Source organism: Lipotes vexillifer, unplaced genomic scaffold (assembly GCF_000442215.2).
Source record: "Lipotes vexillifer unplaced genomic scaffold, Lipotes_vexillifer_v1.1 scaffold892, whole genome shotgun sequence".
NCBI lineage: Eukaryota > Metazoa > Chordata > Mammalia > Artiodactyla > Lipotidae > Lipotes > Lipotes vexillifer.
Window position 1 is genome coordinate 34101 of NW_006786445.1, and position 17160 is coordinate 51260.

The window sequence follows — 17160 nt, forward strand, 5'->3', positions numbered from 1 at the left end:
CGGAGCAACTAGGCCCTTGAGCCACAACTACTGAGCCTGCACGTCTGGAGCCTGTGCTCCGCAACAAGAGAGGCCGTGATAGTCAGAGGCCCGCGCACCGCGATGAAGAGTGGCCCCCGCTTGCCACAACTAGAGAAAGCCCTTGCACAGCAACGAAGACCCAACACAGCAAAAATAAATAAATAAATTACTAAACTCCTACCCCCAACATCTTCTTTAAAAAAAAAAAAAAAAAAAAAGAATTCAAAATATGGTAACACAATAACCTGAACACAAATGTTCATAGTAGTGTTATTCATACTAGCCAAAAAAGTAGAAATAACCCAAATGTCCATCAACTGATGAGTTGATAAACAAAATGTGGAATATCCATACAATGGCAAATCTATTCAGCTGTAAAAAAGAATGAAGTGCTGGGACTTCCCTGGTGGCACAGTGATTAAGAATCTGCCTGCCAATGCAGGGACATGGGTTCGATCCCTGGTCCAGGAAGGTCCCACATGCCTCAGAGCAACTAAGCCCGTGTGCCACAACTACTGAGCCTGCGCTCTAGAGCCCGCGAGCCACAACTACTGAGCTCACGTGCCACAACTACTGAAGCTTGCACTCCCTAGGGCCCGCGTGCTGCAACTACTGAGCCCGCATGCTACAATTACTGAAGCCTGCGCGCCTAGAGCCTGTGCTCTGCAGCAAGAGAAGCCACTGCAATGAGAAGCCTGCACATCCCAATGAAGAGTAGCCCTCACTCCCCGCAACTAGAGAAAGCCTGTGTGCAACGAGACCCAATGCAGCCAAAAAAAAAGAATGCAGTGCTGATTCATGTTACATGGTTATACCTTGAAAACAATGCTAAATGAAAAAAGCCAGATACAAAAGGCCACATGTTTTATGATTTCATTTATATGAAATGTCCAGAATAGGCAAATCTATATAGACTGAAAGTAGATTAATGGTTGTCAGAGACCGAGAGAATAGGGGGAGTGGGGAGTGACTACTAATGGGTATGGGGTTTCTTTTTAGAGTGATGAAAATGTTCTAAAATTGGATAATGGTGATAATTGCACAGCCTTGTGAATATACTAAAAACCACTGAATTGTACAATTGAAAAGGGTAAGTTTTATAGCATGTAAATTGTATCTCAAAAGAGCAAAAATAAAACATGTACCTACAGTGGGCATGAAGCATGAATGAGAAGTAAACTTTGTTGTCATAAAAAATAATTGTGGGAAGAGGAGGTAATTCATGGTTAGGAAAAGATTCTGTGGAGAAACAAGCCATCCTTCTATTAGAGATTCATAATGCAGAGTAGCCGATCTGAAGTTCTGAAAGTCTTATGAAGATGGAAACTTATTTAGCTTCATTGAGCCAGTATCTCCCAAACATTTCATTATAAAAAACATTTATTCACGGCAATCACGTTGAACTAGTGTCCTAGAGACGAGTGAATCTTGGTCTTGAGCATTCGTATATAGGTGGATCACCTGGATTGTTTGTTAAAACAGATTCTGGGTCCCCACCCCAGAGATCCTGATTTCAGAGGTCTTGGCTGCAGGCTGAGAATTTGCATTTCTGACAAGCTCCCAGATGATTTTGTCCTTCAGGTTTGAGAACTAAACTTTGAGTAGCATCTTTATAGAATAGTCAAATCCTGTACCTTAAATGGGTGAATTTTATGGCATGTGAATTATATCTCAATAAAGATGCTAAAAAATTTGATATACTAGAAATAGCACTAAAATGTGGATTCTAGTGATTTTGTTAATGCAAGACAGTATGCTCTTTGAGTGATTTGTTTCCATTAAAAATTTCTTCATCTATAAAATGAGTCACTGTTCTATGTATTACGTAGGGTTGTGGTGAAAATGAGGCAATGTACTCTTCCAAATTGTGTTCTGTAGATAAAAACATGTTACTTTAAAAAAAAAGTTGAAAAAAAAAAAAAAAAAGTTGATGGTCAGCTAAGTTTGGGAGTCTCTAAATTAATAATGCATATTCCAGATTGATGGTCAGACCATTATTTTTGACTTGGATCCTAATATCACTCTCTCTATATAAAATCAATTAAGTATGAGCTTTTTATTAATTCTTATTCTTGTAGTAGATCCTCTGAAGCTACAAAGATCCTTATAAAGTAGAAGCTGAATAAGCAAGGTTTGAATAATATTGCGGGACCAGCAATAGTTGTTCCTCTTTTGCTTCAATGCTGTTACATCCTGCTTGATATTTTATTGACCTATTTATCTGAAAAATTATTGGCCAAACAGAATTTTAACATAAGACTATTGGCTATGATAAAATAATGTCTAGGAAATTTAAGAGAATAATTGTAGCCAGTTATTTGTCTCTTTTAATCAATTTATGTTCATAAAGCAACTTATTTTCAAAATTCGATTGAAGCTAATTTAAGTATTATATCCAGAAATAATTTTGGCTCTTTAGTATTTTAATAGAGAAAAAAATAAATAGTTTTCCCTTCTCCCTTTTTTAAAAAAAAAAAAATTATTTATTTATTTGGTTGTGCCAAGTCTTAGTTGCGGCTGGCGGGCTTCTAGTTGCAGCTAGCCAGCTCCTTAGTTGCGGCATGTGGACTCCTTAGTTGCAGCATGCGAACTTTTAGTTGTGGCATGCATGTGGGATCTAGTTCCTTGACCAGGGATCAAACCCGGGCCCCCTGCATTGGGAGCGTGGAGTCTTAACCACTGCGCCACCAGGGAAGTCCTCCTTCTCCCTTTCTTAAACTTGGACTATTTATTTAAAAAAAAAATTGAGTCCCTCATTACCGTCTTTATTTGAAGCTTTTATAATTAACCAAATGTTTTCTTATATAAGCAGTTTAAACTTTAAAATTTTGTTTACTTATTTTAATTTTAGCTGAAAAGCATTTCTTTCCTGATTTTCTTTAGTGATCTATTTTAAGCATTATTTTTGATGTTATAATCTATTTTTAGCCCCTTTCCTAGAATTCTTTTGTTGAATTAAACTTCCTGAAATTAAATATATTATTAATGTGGCATTGGGAATGCATGTATATATAGTTTGAAAACATCTTTTCAGAACATTAATATAATTGTACCTTTATTTCAGATGAAGTGGAGGACCATCCTACTACAATATTGTTTTCTCTTGGTTACATGTATACTTACTGCTCTTGAAGCTGTGCCTATAGACATAGACAAGACAAAAGTAGAAAATGCTCAACCTGTGGACAGTGCAAAGATAGAACCACCAGTAAGTGAATGCTAAAGATAACCTTGTGGGAAGAATTTTAACTAAAATATTGCTAAGAATTTATTACTTATAAAATTGGACATTTAGGAACTATTTCTGAAATAGCAGTAAAAAGAGTATTGGATAAGCATATGTTCTTTAATATCAAAGTTTTTTTAATGTAGTTATATTAGATATATATATGCAATTAGTATATTAGTGTATAGAAGAATTAATCATAATACATTTCCAATGTAGAGATAACCAATCAAGAAAATGTATTATATTCAGAGAAGAGACAGATAACAATGAGGAGAGACAGGTGACAAGGGGGTAAAACCAATTAGTATATTGGTTAAGTATTCATTGTCTAAGCTATATAGAAAATCTACCTTTATGTAAGAGTAAAACATAACATTGGCTCTGATACAACTCTCTTCATTTGAGAAATTCAGCTTTTAACTTTGGCTGCCCAAACTATCAAAGTAGGTATGTCTCAATGCCATTTTGCTAGACGTTTTTTATTTTGTTTGTTTGTTTTTTTAGGATTGAAATCTTTAGATACAGGAAAGGAAAAACTTTCAGAAGAGTTACTGTTTGTTTCTTAATTTGAAGGATACTGGACTTTATTATGATGAATACCTCAAGCAAGTGATTGATGTGCTGGAAACAGATAATCATTTCAGAGAAAAGCTCCAGAAAGCAGACATAGAGGAAATAAAGGTAAATGTAATTAAACAATTATTTAACAAACACTTGAGCATGCCAGACACTGAGCTAAGTATTGGAATTACAAAGATAAGACTCGGGACTTCCCTGGTGGCACAGTGGTTAAGAATCCACCTGCCAGTGCAGGGGACACAGGTTCGAGCCCTGGTCTGGGAAGATCCCACATGCCATGGAGCAACTAAGCCCGTTTGCCACAACTACTGAGCCCGCATGCTACAACTACTGAAGCCCACGCACCTAGAGCCCGTCCTCTGCAGCAAGAGAAGCCACTGCAATGAGAAGCCCGCACACTGCAAGGAAGAGTAGCCCCCGCTTGCTGCAACTAGAGAAAGCCCGCACATAGCAATGAAGAACCAACACAACCAAAAATAAAAAAATAAATAATTCAAACAAACAAAAAACAAAGACTCATTCTTAGCCCTTAAAGAACCCTCAAGGGAGACTAATATCCAGAAAAAGATTACTAAGATAAATATACGCTGAGTGTATGATACATTTTGGAGATACAGAGGATGGACACCTAATTCAGTAGGAAGCAGTGGGGGAAGGTGGGAGGTCTTGCTTCCTGGTAGGGATTATGCCTGTGCTTAGATATGCGGCTGAGAAAAGGAGAAAGACTGGGAGACATGCTAGGCCAAGGTACAAGGGAACAGAGACAGGAATATATAGGAACCTGGAAGGAGTAACTGTTGCTGGAACCTGGCCTGGGAAGTGGAGGCCATGACTGGCCAAAAGATGAGGCTGGAAAGAGTCATGGGCTAGATGACAGAGGGCCTTGTACATCATGGTAAGGGGCTTGAATCATGATATGAGGACAGCAGGAAGCTATTCAAAGGTTTAGCACAGGTTTAGTTCTGGTGTTTTAATCAGGTCCAGATTAATAGAAGACGTAACGGGCCATATCTTATCTCAATAGGGGAGGTTTAATTATTTGTCTCTGTCCTAAGAACCCTATTTATTTGACATTATCTTAGCCCTATACATCTCCTTAGTATTCACAATAAAGAAAGATGGTTGTAAAAACCAGGATCTGACCTGAGAGATTCTTTTAAAGCCCACCCTTGAAGGGTAATGAATCCACTTAGTTGGGTTTAATCTTAGAGTCAGCAGTAAAAAAAAAATTCCAATGATTTAATTTTAAACTTTCAGTTATAACTCTCAAGATAGTTTTATTGGTTTGCTTATGTTATTTTTGTTTATCTGTTTTTAACTTTCGTAAAAAGTTATCTTACCTGGAACTTTGTTTCAAGGAAAATTTCTGAATCAAACATCCTTATTTTAGTCTCTGTCCCTGGTCTGGGCCCCTGTGAAAGTCTGACCTGCATTAGGTTGTGGCCACTATCAGAACCTGTGTGTGGCTTTTATTTATTTTATTGTATTATTATTTTTTAAAATAAATTTATTTATTTATTATTTCTTTTTGGCTGTGTTGGGTCTTTGTTGCTGCACATGGGCTTTCTCTAGTTACCGTGAGTGGGGGCTGCTATTTGTTGCGATGTGTGGGCTTTACATTGTGGTGGCTTTTCTTGCTGCAGAGCATGGGCTCTAGGCGCTTGGGCTTCAGTAGTTGTGGCACTCAGGCTCAATAGTTATGGCTCTAGAGCACAGGCTCAGTAGCTGTGGCGCACGGCCTTAGCTGCTCCGTGGCATGTGGGATCTTCCCAGACCAGGGCTCAAACCCGTGTCCCCTGCATTGGCAGGTGGATTCTTAACCACTGCACCACCAGGGAAATCCCTGTGTGTGGCTGTCCTCTTGGAGGCTGTGAATTTTTCTGGGAGAATGGTAACAGCCTTATGCCAATAATTCCCTTGAATTATCTTTATTTTATTTTATTTTATTTTTTTGAATTATCTTTTTTTTTTTTTTTTTTTACGGTACGCGGGCCTCTCACTGTTGTGGAGCACAGGCTCTGGACGCGCAGGCTCAGTGGCCATGGCTCATGGGCCTAGCCACTCCGCGGCATGTGGGATCTTTCCGGACCAGGGCATGAACCTGTGTCCCCTGCATTGGCAGGCAGACTCTCAACCACTGCGCCACCAGGGAAGCCCTGAATTATCTTTTATTAATTGAAGTATATTTGACATACAGTATTATATTAGTTTCATATGTACAACATAGTGATTTGACTTTTGTATACATTGTGAAATGATCACCACAATAAGTCTAGTAACCATCTGTCACCATACAAAATTAATACAATATTATTGACCTCATGCTGTACATTACATCCTCATGACTTATTTATTTTATACCTGGAAGTTTGTACCTCTTGATCCCCTTCACCCATTTCACTCCTCCCCCAACCTCCCTCCACTCTGGCAACCACCAATTTGTTCTCTGTATCTATGAGTCTGTTTTTTGTTTGGTTTAGTTGGTTGGTTTGTTCTGTTTTTTTAGATTCCACCTATGTCATGCGGTATTTGTCTTTCTCTGTCTGACTTATTTCACTTAGCATGATATCTACAGTCCCCTGAATTGTTTTGGGAATAATCTCGTGTTTCCTTGAAAAATTCATTTGAGCTGTGGAACTAATTTCCTAGGATGAATGATATTTAATGTAGAACTTTCAGTGTCTCTTATTTACTTCAGTTAGGACTAAGAGCGTTATTTGGGGGCTAACAGACAGTGTGGGTAATGGGAGTTACTATATAGAGATAATCAGGGAAAAGAAAACAACAAGCTTGCCTTCCTCGGTATAGGAGAATACTTTTATAACTGTCTTCCTTTCACAGTCAATTCCTATTCCCTATAGGGTTGCATGGGGGGAGACAAAATGAAGTAAGTTAAACAGTTGTTTAATGAAAAAGAAATTGAGTAGAAATAGACAATAAAAATCAAGCCGATAGAATCATTACAAACAGCTGAGCAAAGACTCCTGTCTCAGGAAAAACTGGAAAAAAAAGTTAGAAGTTGTCCTTTGTTGTCAGCTAAGCATTTTGAAAGGAGAATCATACTATGTTTCTTCACTTACCAAACATTGCTAACTGGGAAGATTATGGCTTCACCCACACCACTTCCCTGAATGTACTTTTGTGAAGGATGTCAGTTGACTTCCTTATTTTTTTTTAATTAAAAAAATATATGTTTATTTATTTATTTGACTGCACCGGGTCTTAGTTGCGGCAAGTGGGATCTTTAATTGCAACATGCGGGATCTTTAGTTGCAGCATGCGGGACCTAGTTCCCTGACCAGGGATCAAACCCGGGTCCCATGCACTGGGAGCATGGAGTCTTAACCACTGGACCACTAGGGAAGTACCTGTCAGTGATTTCTTAATTGCCAGATCTAGTGAGCACCTTTTATTCCTCTTCTTACTGGACTCCTTTATTTTATCTCAGTGGTTCTCAGATTTTAAATTGTTAAAACAGATTTCTGGGCCCCACCTCCTGACTTTCTGATTCAGTAAGTCTAGGGCCTCCATATCTAAAGTTCCCAGGTGATGCTGTTGCTTCCACTTTGGGACCACACTTGAGAACTATTGTTTTATCTAATAATAATGACCATTCTCTCCTTGAAATGTACTACTCTTATTGCTTCTGTAACGGCATATTCTCTTAGCTCTCCTCCCTCTCTGAACATTCTTTCTTGGTCTTGCTTGAGGTGTTTCTTTTCCTTCCCTTCCTCCCCCTTGACTCAGTCCTGAAGGGTCTGTGTGCCTGATTGCTAGTTAGACTTGCAGTTTCTGATTGAAAATGCATTTTTAAACAAGAGAAGTTAAACCACTAGCTATTTTGTCTCTTAAATTTTGTAACATGTATAGAATTACTCATCTATGAAAAAAAAGTAATCAAAGGAGGCAACCTAAAAAAGATGAAATTTGAAAAGTTATTTATATATGGAATGACTAAAGCTTAAGGAGGCCACATTACTTAAAAAAAAACTTTATTAAAATATAATTCACATACCATAAAATTTGCCCCTTTAATGTATACAATTCAGTGGTTTTATTTTATGTACAGAGTCATGTAACCATCACCACTATCTAATTTTAGAACAATTTTGTTTCCCCCCAGAAGGAGCCCTGTACTCATTAAGCAATCACTCCCCCTCTCCTTTCTCTCCTCAGCCCCTGGCAACCATTAATCTACTTTCATTATCTGTGCATTTGCCTATTCTAGACATTTCATATAAATGGAATCATACAAAATTTGGCCTTTTGTGCCTGGCTTCTTTGACTTAGCGTAATGTTTTCAATGTTCATCACGTTGTAGCATGTATCGGTGTATTCATTCCTTTTAATGGCTGAATAATATTCCACTATATGGATATTCCATATTTTATCAATTCATCAGTTGATGGACATTTGGGTTATGTCTACTTTTTTGGCTCGTATGAATAATGCTGCTATGAACATTCATATTTAAGACTTTATGTGAGGACTTCCCTGGTGGCGCAGTTGTTAAGAATTCTCCTGCTAATGCGGGGGATATGGGATCGAGCCCTGTCCGGGAAGATCCCACATGCTGCGGAGCACCTAAGCCCGTGTGCCACAACTACTGAGCCTGTGCTCTGGAGCCTGTGAGCCACAACTACTGAGCCTGGGTGCTACAACTACTGAACCCCACGTGCCTAGAGCCTGTGCTCCACAACAAGAAAAGCCACCGCAATGAAAAGCTTGCACACTGCAACAAAGAGTAACCCCCGCTCACCGCAACTAGAGAAAGCCCGAGTGCAGCACCGAAGACCCAATGCAGCCAAAAATAAAATATAAATAAATAAATAAATTTATTTAAAAAAAAAGACTTTATGTGAACATATGTTTCAACTCTTTAGGTATATACCTAGGAATGGAATTGCAGGGTCATATGGTAACTGTGGGTTTAACTTTTTGAGGAACTGTCAAAATTGTTTTCCAAAGTGGCTGCACCATTTTACAATTTAAGTTACTTTGTGTGTGTGTGTGTGTGTGTGTTTGCGGTACGCGGGCCTCTCACTGCCGTGGCCTCCCCCACCACGGAGCACAGGCTCCGGATGCACAGGCCCAGCGGCCATGGCTCACGGGCCCAGCCGCTCCGCGGCACATGGGATCCTCCCGGACCAGGGCACGAACCCGTGTCCCCCGCATCGGCAGGCGGACCCTCAACCACTGCGCCACGAGGGAAGCCCTACAATTTAAGTTACCTTTTGAGTTTCTTCTTTGTGCTTTAATTATGCTTTTCTAAATTATATGGTTTTTAGACATCTTTATTTTAGAGTCACAAACTGAATATCTTCTGAAAGAAATGCTGTTTGTAATGTCAAATTTATCTAAAATAGTCAAAAGTATCACTACTTTATTATAACCCTATTTTTAATATATTGTGTCTTATCTAAAAATGCAATGGAATAGATAAAATTAATTTATTATTTTTGTTAACAGAGTGGGAGGCTAAGCAAAGAACTGGATTTAGTAAGTCACCATGTGAGGACAAAACTTGATGAACTGAAAAGGCAAGAAGTGGCAAGGTTAAGAATGCTGATTAAAGCTAAATTGGATTCCCTTCAAGGTAAGTGCTAAAGAAAAGGCAGGAAAATTCCAATATTTGGTTGTTAAGGTCAGTTTACAGACCATGTTCCTATAGTCAACATTTAATATTAGTATTGATTTGGCTTCTCATATATTTTTTTAAAATTTATTTGTTATTTATTTATTTATTTATTTAGGCTGCGCTGGGTCTTAGTTGCGGCACTCGGGATCTTCATTGCGGCATGCGGACTTCTTAGCTGCAGCATGTATGCGGGATCTAGTTCCCTGACCAGGGATCAAACCCAGGCCCCCTGCATTGGGAGCTGGAGTCTTACCCATTGGACCACCAGGGAAGTCCCACCTTCTCTTAATTTTTAAAATTTAATTTTTTGAATAGGTTATACATTCATGTCATTCAAAAATCAAAATGATTAGCCTTAAATAATTATATCAGTAAAAAGGAAGAATGAAAAATAATGAATTAAGCCACTGATTTAAAAGAGGAAAAATAACATCAAAGCAAACCAAAAGAAAGTAGAGAGAGAAAATCTAATTAGAACAATTTCCATAGATGAAATAGAACAATTGTCAGAGCTAGCTCCACAGAAACACCAGGTTCAGATAGTGCCAAAGGGAATTCCACCAAACCATTAAAGATCAGATTGTCAATGCTATTTAAAGTATTCCAGAGCATAGATTAAGAAGGAAACTTCCACACTCTTATGATGTGTTGATGCCAAAACCAAAATTATTGGACGTTAAAAGAATATTCTATCATAGCAAGTGGATTTATTTCAGGAATGCGAGATTAACTTAATTTTAGGAAATCTAATACTGTAAATTATCATATGAATAGATATAAGAAGAAAGAAATTTTTGGTGTGACAAAAGAAATTGTAAAGTCAAAGGACAAATAATGAATCAGAATAAATCTTTGAAATTTGTATTTTTTTAAAATTAAGACAATTCTTATAGTGCAATATAAGGTTCACAGCAAGATTGAGGGTAAGGTACAGAGATTTCCCGTACACCCCTGTCCCCAAATGTTCATAGCCTCACCCAATACCAACATCTCGCAACAGTGTGGTACATTTGTTACAATTGATGAACCTACACTGACACATCATAATTACCCCAAATCCGTAGTTTATATTAGAGTTCACTCTTGGTGTTGTGCATTCTATGGGTTTAGGCAAATTTATAATGACATGTATCAACTGTTATAGTATCATACAGAGTAGTTTCACTGCCTTAAAAATCCTCTGTGCTCTGCCCATTCATCTTTCTATATTCTTTTAATTTTAGACTATGAGAAGATTAAATAGATATGAAGCAGAGTTTTTGAAATGTGAAGATATCTTAAAGAAAGTAATCTCATTGTTCATATGATCATCTCCATATATTCAGAAGAGGCATTTGACAAAAATTAACACCCCTTCTTAATTTAAAAAAAGTAATAAAATAGTAATCAATAGATACTTCTGTAACATGATCAGATATGTCCAACTCAGCTACACATTGGGGAAACACAAATATATTTTCTCACTAAAATCAGAAACAAAACAATGATGCTCACTGTCACCACTACTAATTAATATTGTTTTGGAGGTACTAGCCAAAGCAATTATACAAATGAAAAAATTGGAGGTAAAATAATTAGAAAGTAGGGGATAAAACCATCTCTATTTGCAGGTAATATAATTATTCACTTGGAAAACCCAAAGAACTTGTCTGAAAAACTTAGTATATACAAAAGGAAAATTCAGCAAGGTAAACAATATACAGAAATCAGTGTTTTTCATATGTACAAACAACAGCCAGTTAGGAGATATAATGGAAGAAAAGACTCCATTTATGATACCAACAAAGATAAAACACCCAGAATAAACCTATTAAGAAATGTGCAAAACTTACAGATAAAAACTTTAAAATGCTCCTGAAGAACACGAAAGTAGACTTGAAAAAAGGGGAAGACATAACATCTTTTTGATACAAAGACTCAACATTATGAACATGTCAGTTCTTCTTAGGTTAATTTACAAATTTAACATGATCCAAATAAAAAGATGTACTTTTTTCCCCTGGTACTAGCCAAGTTAATTTTAAAGTTCATGTGAGAAGAGAAATGAGCAAGAAAAGCGATGTGCCTCTGAGGAAGAATAAAGAAGGACTAGATATATTAGATATTAAAATATATCACTAAACCTCAGACATTAGAACTCGATGGTTTTGTCATGTAAGTAGAAAGACCAGTGGAACAAAATAGAAATTCCAGAAATAAAATTAAATACATATGGAATTTAGTTTGAATTAAAGGTGGTATCTCATTATTAGTGAGATAAAGATTTAAAAAAAAAAGTAGTCTTAATAGAGTTGGATAGCCATTTGGAAAAAGGTACAGTTAGATTTATATCTCATATACATCAGAATAAGTGCTTATATAAATCAAAGATTTAAGTGTAGAAAATAAAACCATAAAAGCAACAGTTGACAACATAAGTGAATTCCTTTATTGTCTTGGAATGGCCTTTCTAATTATGAATCAAAATCCAAGGGCCAGCTTTGGCAAGTGGGAAACCCTTCAAGCTGGCTCCTGTGTCCTTGTAACGTGCCCCCATAGGTTGGTTATCTGGGTGGTTCATTGTCATCAATAAATATCTGAATACTTACTAAGGGTAGAATAGCAGTTCTTAAACTTCAGATTGCATAAAAATCACCTTAGGGAGCTAGTTAAAAATGCAGATTACTGGATCTCACCTCCAGATACTCTGATTCTAGGGATGAGTAATCTGCATTTTATCTTTTTATTTTTTTTAAATAGTTATTTATTATTTATTTATTTTTATTTTGGCTGTGCCGGGTCTTAGTTGCTGCATGCAAACTCTTAGTTGTAGCATACATGCAGGATCTAGTTCCCCGACCGGGGATCAAACCTGGGCCCCCTCATTGGGAGCACAGAGTCTTACCCACTGGACCACCAGGGAAGTTCCTGCATTTTAAACATGTACCTCTGGTCAATGGATCATATTGGAGAAATTGTGTAGAGCAGTAAACTCTCTGCTGGTGAATAGACTTAGAAAACAAGTACCAAATACTCTTTATCCTGAAACTAAGGATATCAATGAGAGGTAAATTAACTCATACCATCCTACTTCAGCTGGTCAGACACACAAGGTAATTCCATCCTTGAAGCCAGGCCTAAGGTGGTTTGAGATTTCTTTGCCCTTAGACAACTTCCATCCCCTTAATCTTGGCAACATTTTCTTTATTCCAAAACAGGGTCTGAATTTCATTATCTAAAGTAAACTGTTTTATATGCTTAGAAAAGTTATGAGTATTTTCTCATTGATTCAAAATTTATGAATTAAAATTTCTGATAATTTGAAAGAGGGCTTAAAGCGTCTTAATTTTGCGGGGTGTGTGTGTGTAATTTTTAAAGTAGGCAATACATTCACGTGGTTTAAAAAAAGAAAGTGTAAGGGGCTTCCCTCGTGGCACAGTGGTTGAGAGTCCGCCTGCCGATGCAGGGGACGCGGGTTTGTGCCCCAGTCCTGGAAGAACCCACATGCTGCGGAGTAGCTGGGACCGTGAGCCATGGCCGCTGAGCCTGCACGTCCGGAGCCTGTGCTCCGCAATGGGAGAGGCCACAGCAGCGAGAGGCCCGCGTACTGCAAAAAAAAAAATAATAATAAAATAACACTGGTGACTCAGAGCCTGGAGTTGGAACCAAAGCCACAGACTACCCCCCAGAAAACGCTATTTTAAAAGTGTAAGAAAGTATATAGCAAAAAGTTCCATGATATTTTCGTACTTTATCAGTTCCCACTGCCCCCTAATACCATCCTTCCTGAGTTTCTTTACTCATATATAAACAAATATAAATAAAAGTTCTTATTTTTCCTCTCTTTTATACAAAAGATACATGCAATACACGTTTGTAGCTTGTATTTTTCCTTTACTAATATATTTTGGAGATCTTTCTGTATTAGTACATAGAGACCATCATTTTTTTTAGCAACTGTGCAGATTTCCATTATATAGGTATACCATAATTTATTTACCAGACCCCTGTTGATGGACATTTGGGTTATTTCTAGTGAGCACTCATGTACACATACCACTGTGTATCCATGTAAGATTATCTGTAGGATAAGTTCCCCACAATGAAACTGTTAAACCAAAGGATATATGTATTTGTAATTTTGGTAGATACTGCCACCTCCACAGAGGGTGATCAATACCCATTCCCACCAGCAATAATTTCTTACAGCCTTGCTAATTATAAGTATCATCAAACTTTAGGAGTTTTGCCACTCTGTTAGATGGTATAATTGTGCAGGTTTAATATGTATTTCTCTTATTTTGAGTGAGGCTAAGTGTCTTTTCATGTATTTCAGTGACGGGCCGTATCCTTTAGGGCTAGGTTTTGTAACAGATCTTTTCTTCGTAAGTAAAACTTCTAGTACAGGGCCATACTGAGAATTCAGTGAAAGCTTAGTTGAACTAAATTTAGCTGTTTCTTACTTTCTGGCATAACAATATGTTCCAGGCTCATCTTGTACTTTATACCCTGCCCTAGCCCTGGAATTAGCCATTTCTCTGAGGATTCCTGGTTCTTAATTTTAGTGCGAAATGATGTTACAGACCAAGAGATGGCACTAGGTGTGCTCAGTACTCCTGGGATATATTTTCTTCTTGACACTTCCATAGGACAGAGATAGGAAATACATGCATGTCTATACACATATGCGTGCACATACACATATATAAATATATATTCATACACATGCATATACTTGTAAAACATACATGCATATATGTGTACACATTATATATGTATGTTTTAGAAATAATAAGTTCACACAGTTAGTACTAATTCCCATCCCTTTCCCCAAGTTTCTTTCTTGCCTTCCATCATCTTCATGTTTGTATGTTCTTTTTTCCTAAGTGAGAACCCTGACTTCTAACAAATCAACACATGTACATATTTTGCTCAGTTTTATAATACAACTGAAATCGTCCAGAATTGCTTCACTCATTCAACTACAATACACTGTAGCCTTTTTTTTTTTTTTTTAAGTTCTTTACGAAGAAAACAGTTGATGTTTCTTTAAAAATCAGTCATAATCAGGGACTTCCCTGGTGGTCCAGTGGTTAAGACTCTGCTTCCAGTGTAGGGGGCAAGGGTTCGATCCCTGGTGGAGGATCTAAGATCCCACATGCTATGCTGTGCAGCCAAAAAAAAAAGTCATAATCAATTGAATTTACTGAATTAGATTTTTATTGTGTCATAAAGGATTAATTGGAGCAGCATACAAATAGTTCCTTCATATAAATTTTAGAGCAATTCTTTTTAGAAATTCTTCTTAGGACTTCCCTGGTGGTCCAGTGGGTAAGACTCTGTGCTCCCAATGCAGGGGGCCCGGGTTCCATCCCTGGTCGGGAAACTAGATCCTGCATGCATGCCGCAGCTAAGAAGTCCACATGCCTCAACTAAGTAGTCCGCATGCCCCAACTAAGAAGCCCACATGCTGCAAGTAAGCATCTGCATGCCACAACTAAGAAGTCCACATGCTGCAAATAAAAGATCTCACATGCTGCAATTAAGACCTGGTGCAGCCAAAAGAAAAATAAATTCTTATAAAAAAAAAAAGAGGGCTTCCCTGGTGGCGCAGTGGTTGAGAGTCCGCCCGCCGATGCGGGGGACACGGGTTCGTGCCCCAGTCCAGGGAGATCCCGCGTGCCGCAGAGCGGCTTGGCCCATAAGCCATGGCTGCTGGGCCTGCGTGTCCGGAGCCTGTGCTCCGCAACGGGAGAGGCCACAACAGTGAGAGGCCCGCATACAGCAAAAAAAAAACAAAAAAAAAAGAAAGAAATTCTTCTTAGACCTTTGGTGAGGGTAGTATATTAGAGTTTAATTAAAAGTAGGAAATTTGGTACTTTTACAATAATGAAAAAGTTTTTACTGTAAACTATACTGTAAAAGATAGCTAACTAGTCTTTCTTGAAATAACATTAAAATGTACACATTAAATTGTATTCCATTCTAGATTCAAGGGCATTACCTTTGACTAGAATAACAATATGTACAATATTCTAAAAGAAAATACGAACTTTTAAATCTAAAACTTTGAATTTTCTTAGTAAAATCCTATAGGAATTAATATGAATGCTTATTCTTATGTATTATTTATATTAATGTTTCTAGCTTCTAATAATTTATTGTTTACAGTTTTCTCATTTTCTTTCAGATACAGGCATAGACCACCATGCTCTTCTAAAGCAATTTGATCATCTAAATCACCTGAATCCTGAGAAGTTTGAATCTACAGATTTAGATATGCTAATCAAAGCGGTGAGACTCATTTCAAAATGTGTTGTCTTTGTTGTGCCTTTGAGGTTTTGTAATTTGACAAGTAAATTCCATGAAGTGATAGTATAACTTTTACATACTCTCTAGAATATGTTTAAAGGGAGATAGCTTAACCCTTATTAGTATAGATAATAATGTGGACATACAGGTCTGTAATCCCTTGCCAACAATTCCAAAATCCAAAATACTATAAAAATGGAAACCTGGCTTGAATTATAGTAAGGCTATTTATAGGTTTTATTTAGCTTTCTTAGTGTATTTATAGATTTTGATAAGGAAGTACTAATCTGTTTGATTACAAACTCTTCAGGGGTGTTAAATGATATGGCATATATGCCATATGTCTTTTCTAAAATCTAGAAAATTCTTAAACACCTCCTGCCTCAGGGATTTTAGATTATAATTTGTAGACCTCTCGTGTTGTACTGTATGAAGTTAGCAAATTAGATGTTCTAGCCTGGGTGTTACTAGATTTAGTTAAGTCATTAGGAACTGTTCTAGTTCTCTATACTGTACAGATTTGATACAGTCCCTTCCTTTTTCTTCTTTTTAAAATAAATTTATATATTACTTGCTTATAAGGAACTTCCTAAAGTTGAAGCTAGCTTTGAACTTTTAGTTTCTTTGAACGCCTACATCTCTGAGAAGAATAATGACTAAGATAGAAGGGTAAAATTTAAAACAGAAGTCAAATATGTTTTGGCCCTCCTATGCTACCTTCTGTTAGAGAGTATGCTATATGCAAGAAAGCCTTTATCTATATTTTTCAAGCACATCTTCTTATTTAATTTAAAACTTGCCTTATAGGCTACAAGTGATCTGGAACACTATGATAAAGCTCGACATGAAGAATTTAAAAAATATGAAATGATGAAGGAACATGAAAGGAGAGAATATTTAAAAACACTGAATGAAGAGAAGAGAAAAGAAGAAGAATCTAAATTTGAGGAAATGAAGAGAAAGCATGAAAATCATCCCAAAGTTAATCATCCGGTAAGGATTTTGACTTTGTAAAACCATGGTTAGATGAAGATACTTCTTTGTGCCAGATAGTAGAATTTTATAAGTTATTAGTACTTAAAATCTTGATTCTTAATTCTGCAAAGTTTTTCAATTTTATATATTTTTTTGAGCCCACATACATAGATTATAGTTTGTTTTGAGTGTTTTTTTTTTAAATTGATTCACAGGGAAGCAAAGATCAACTAAAAGAAGTGTGGGAAGAGACTGATGGATTGGATCCTAATGACTTTGACCCCAAGACATTTTTCAAATTACATGGTAACAGATTTGATACAACATTAATATTTATATCTCTTGTTTGAAAAATTATAGATGCTTTACTCTTAATTGATTTCTGCCAAGGTTTGCTAATCGAGTCCTATTGATAGTAAACGTTTAG

The 17160-nt window shown here is 37.0% G+C and overlaps 1 protein-coding gene across 3 annotated transcripts in view; it reads left to right on the top strand.

Moving 5' to 3' along the window:
- The window catches only part of NUCB2 (nucleobindin 2), a 41077-nt gene that overhangs the window by 9387 nt on the left and 14530 nt on the right, over positions 1 to 17160 (top strand). For all 3 annotated transcript variants that reach the window (XM_007458775.1, XM_007458774.1, XM_007458776.1), the window contains 6 exons: positions 3086 to 3229; positions 3824 to 3931; positions 9299 to 9425; positions 15637 to 15740; positions 16566 to 16751; positions 16949 to 17039. In XM_007458775.1, coding sequence (XP_007458837.1) covers positions 3086 to 3229; positions 3824 to 3931; positions 9299 to 9425; positions 15637 to 15740; positions 16566 to 16751; positions 16949 to 17039 — 760 coding nt within the window. Of the gene's footprint in view, positions 1 to 3085; positions 3230 to 3823; positions 3932 to 9298; positions 9426 to 15636; positions 15741 to 16565; positions 16752 to 16948; positions 17040 to 17160 lie in introns of those variants that run through there.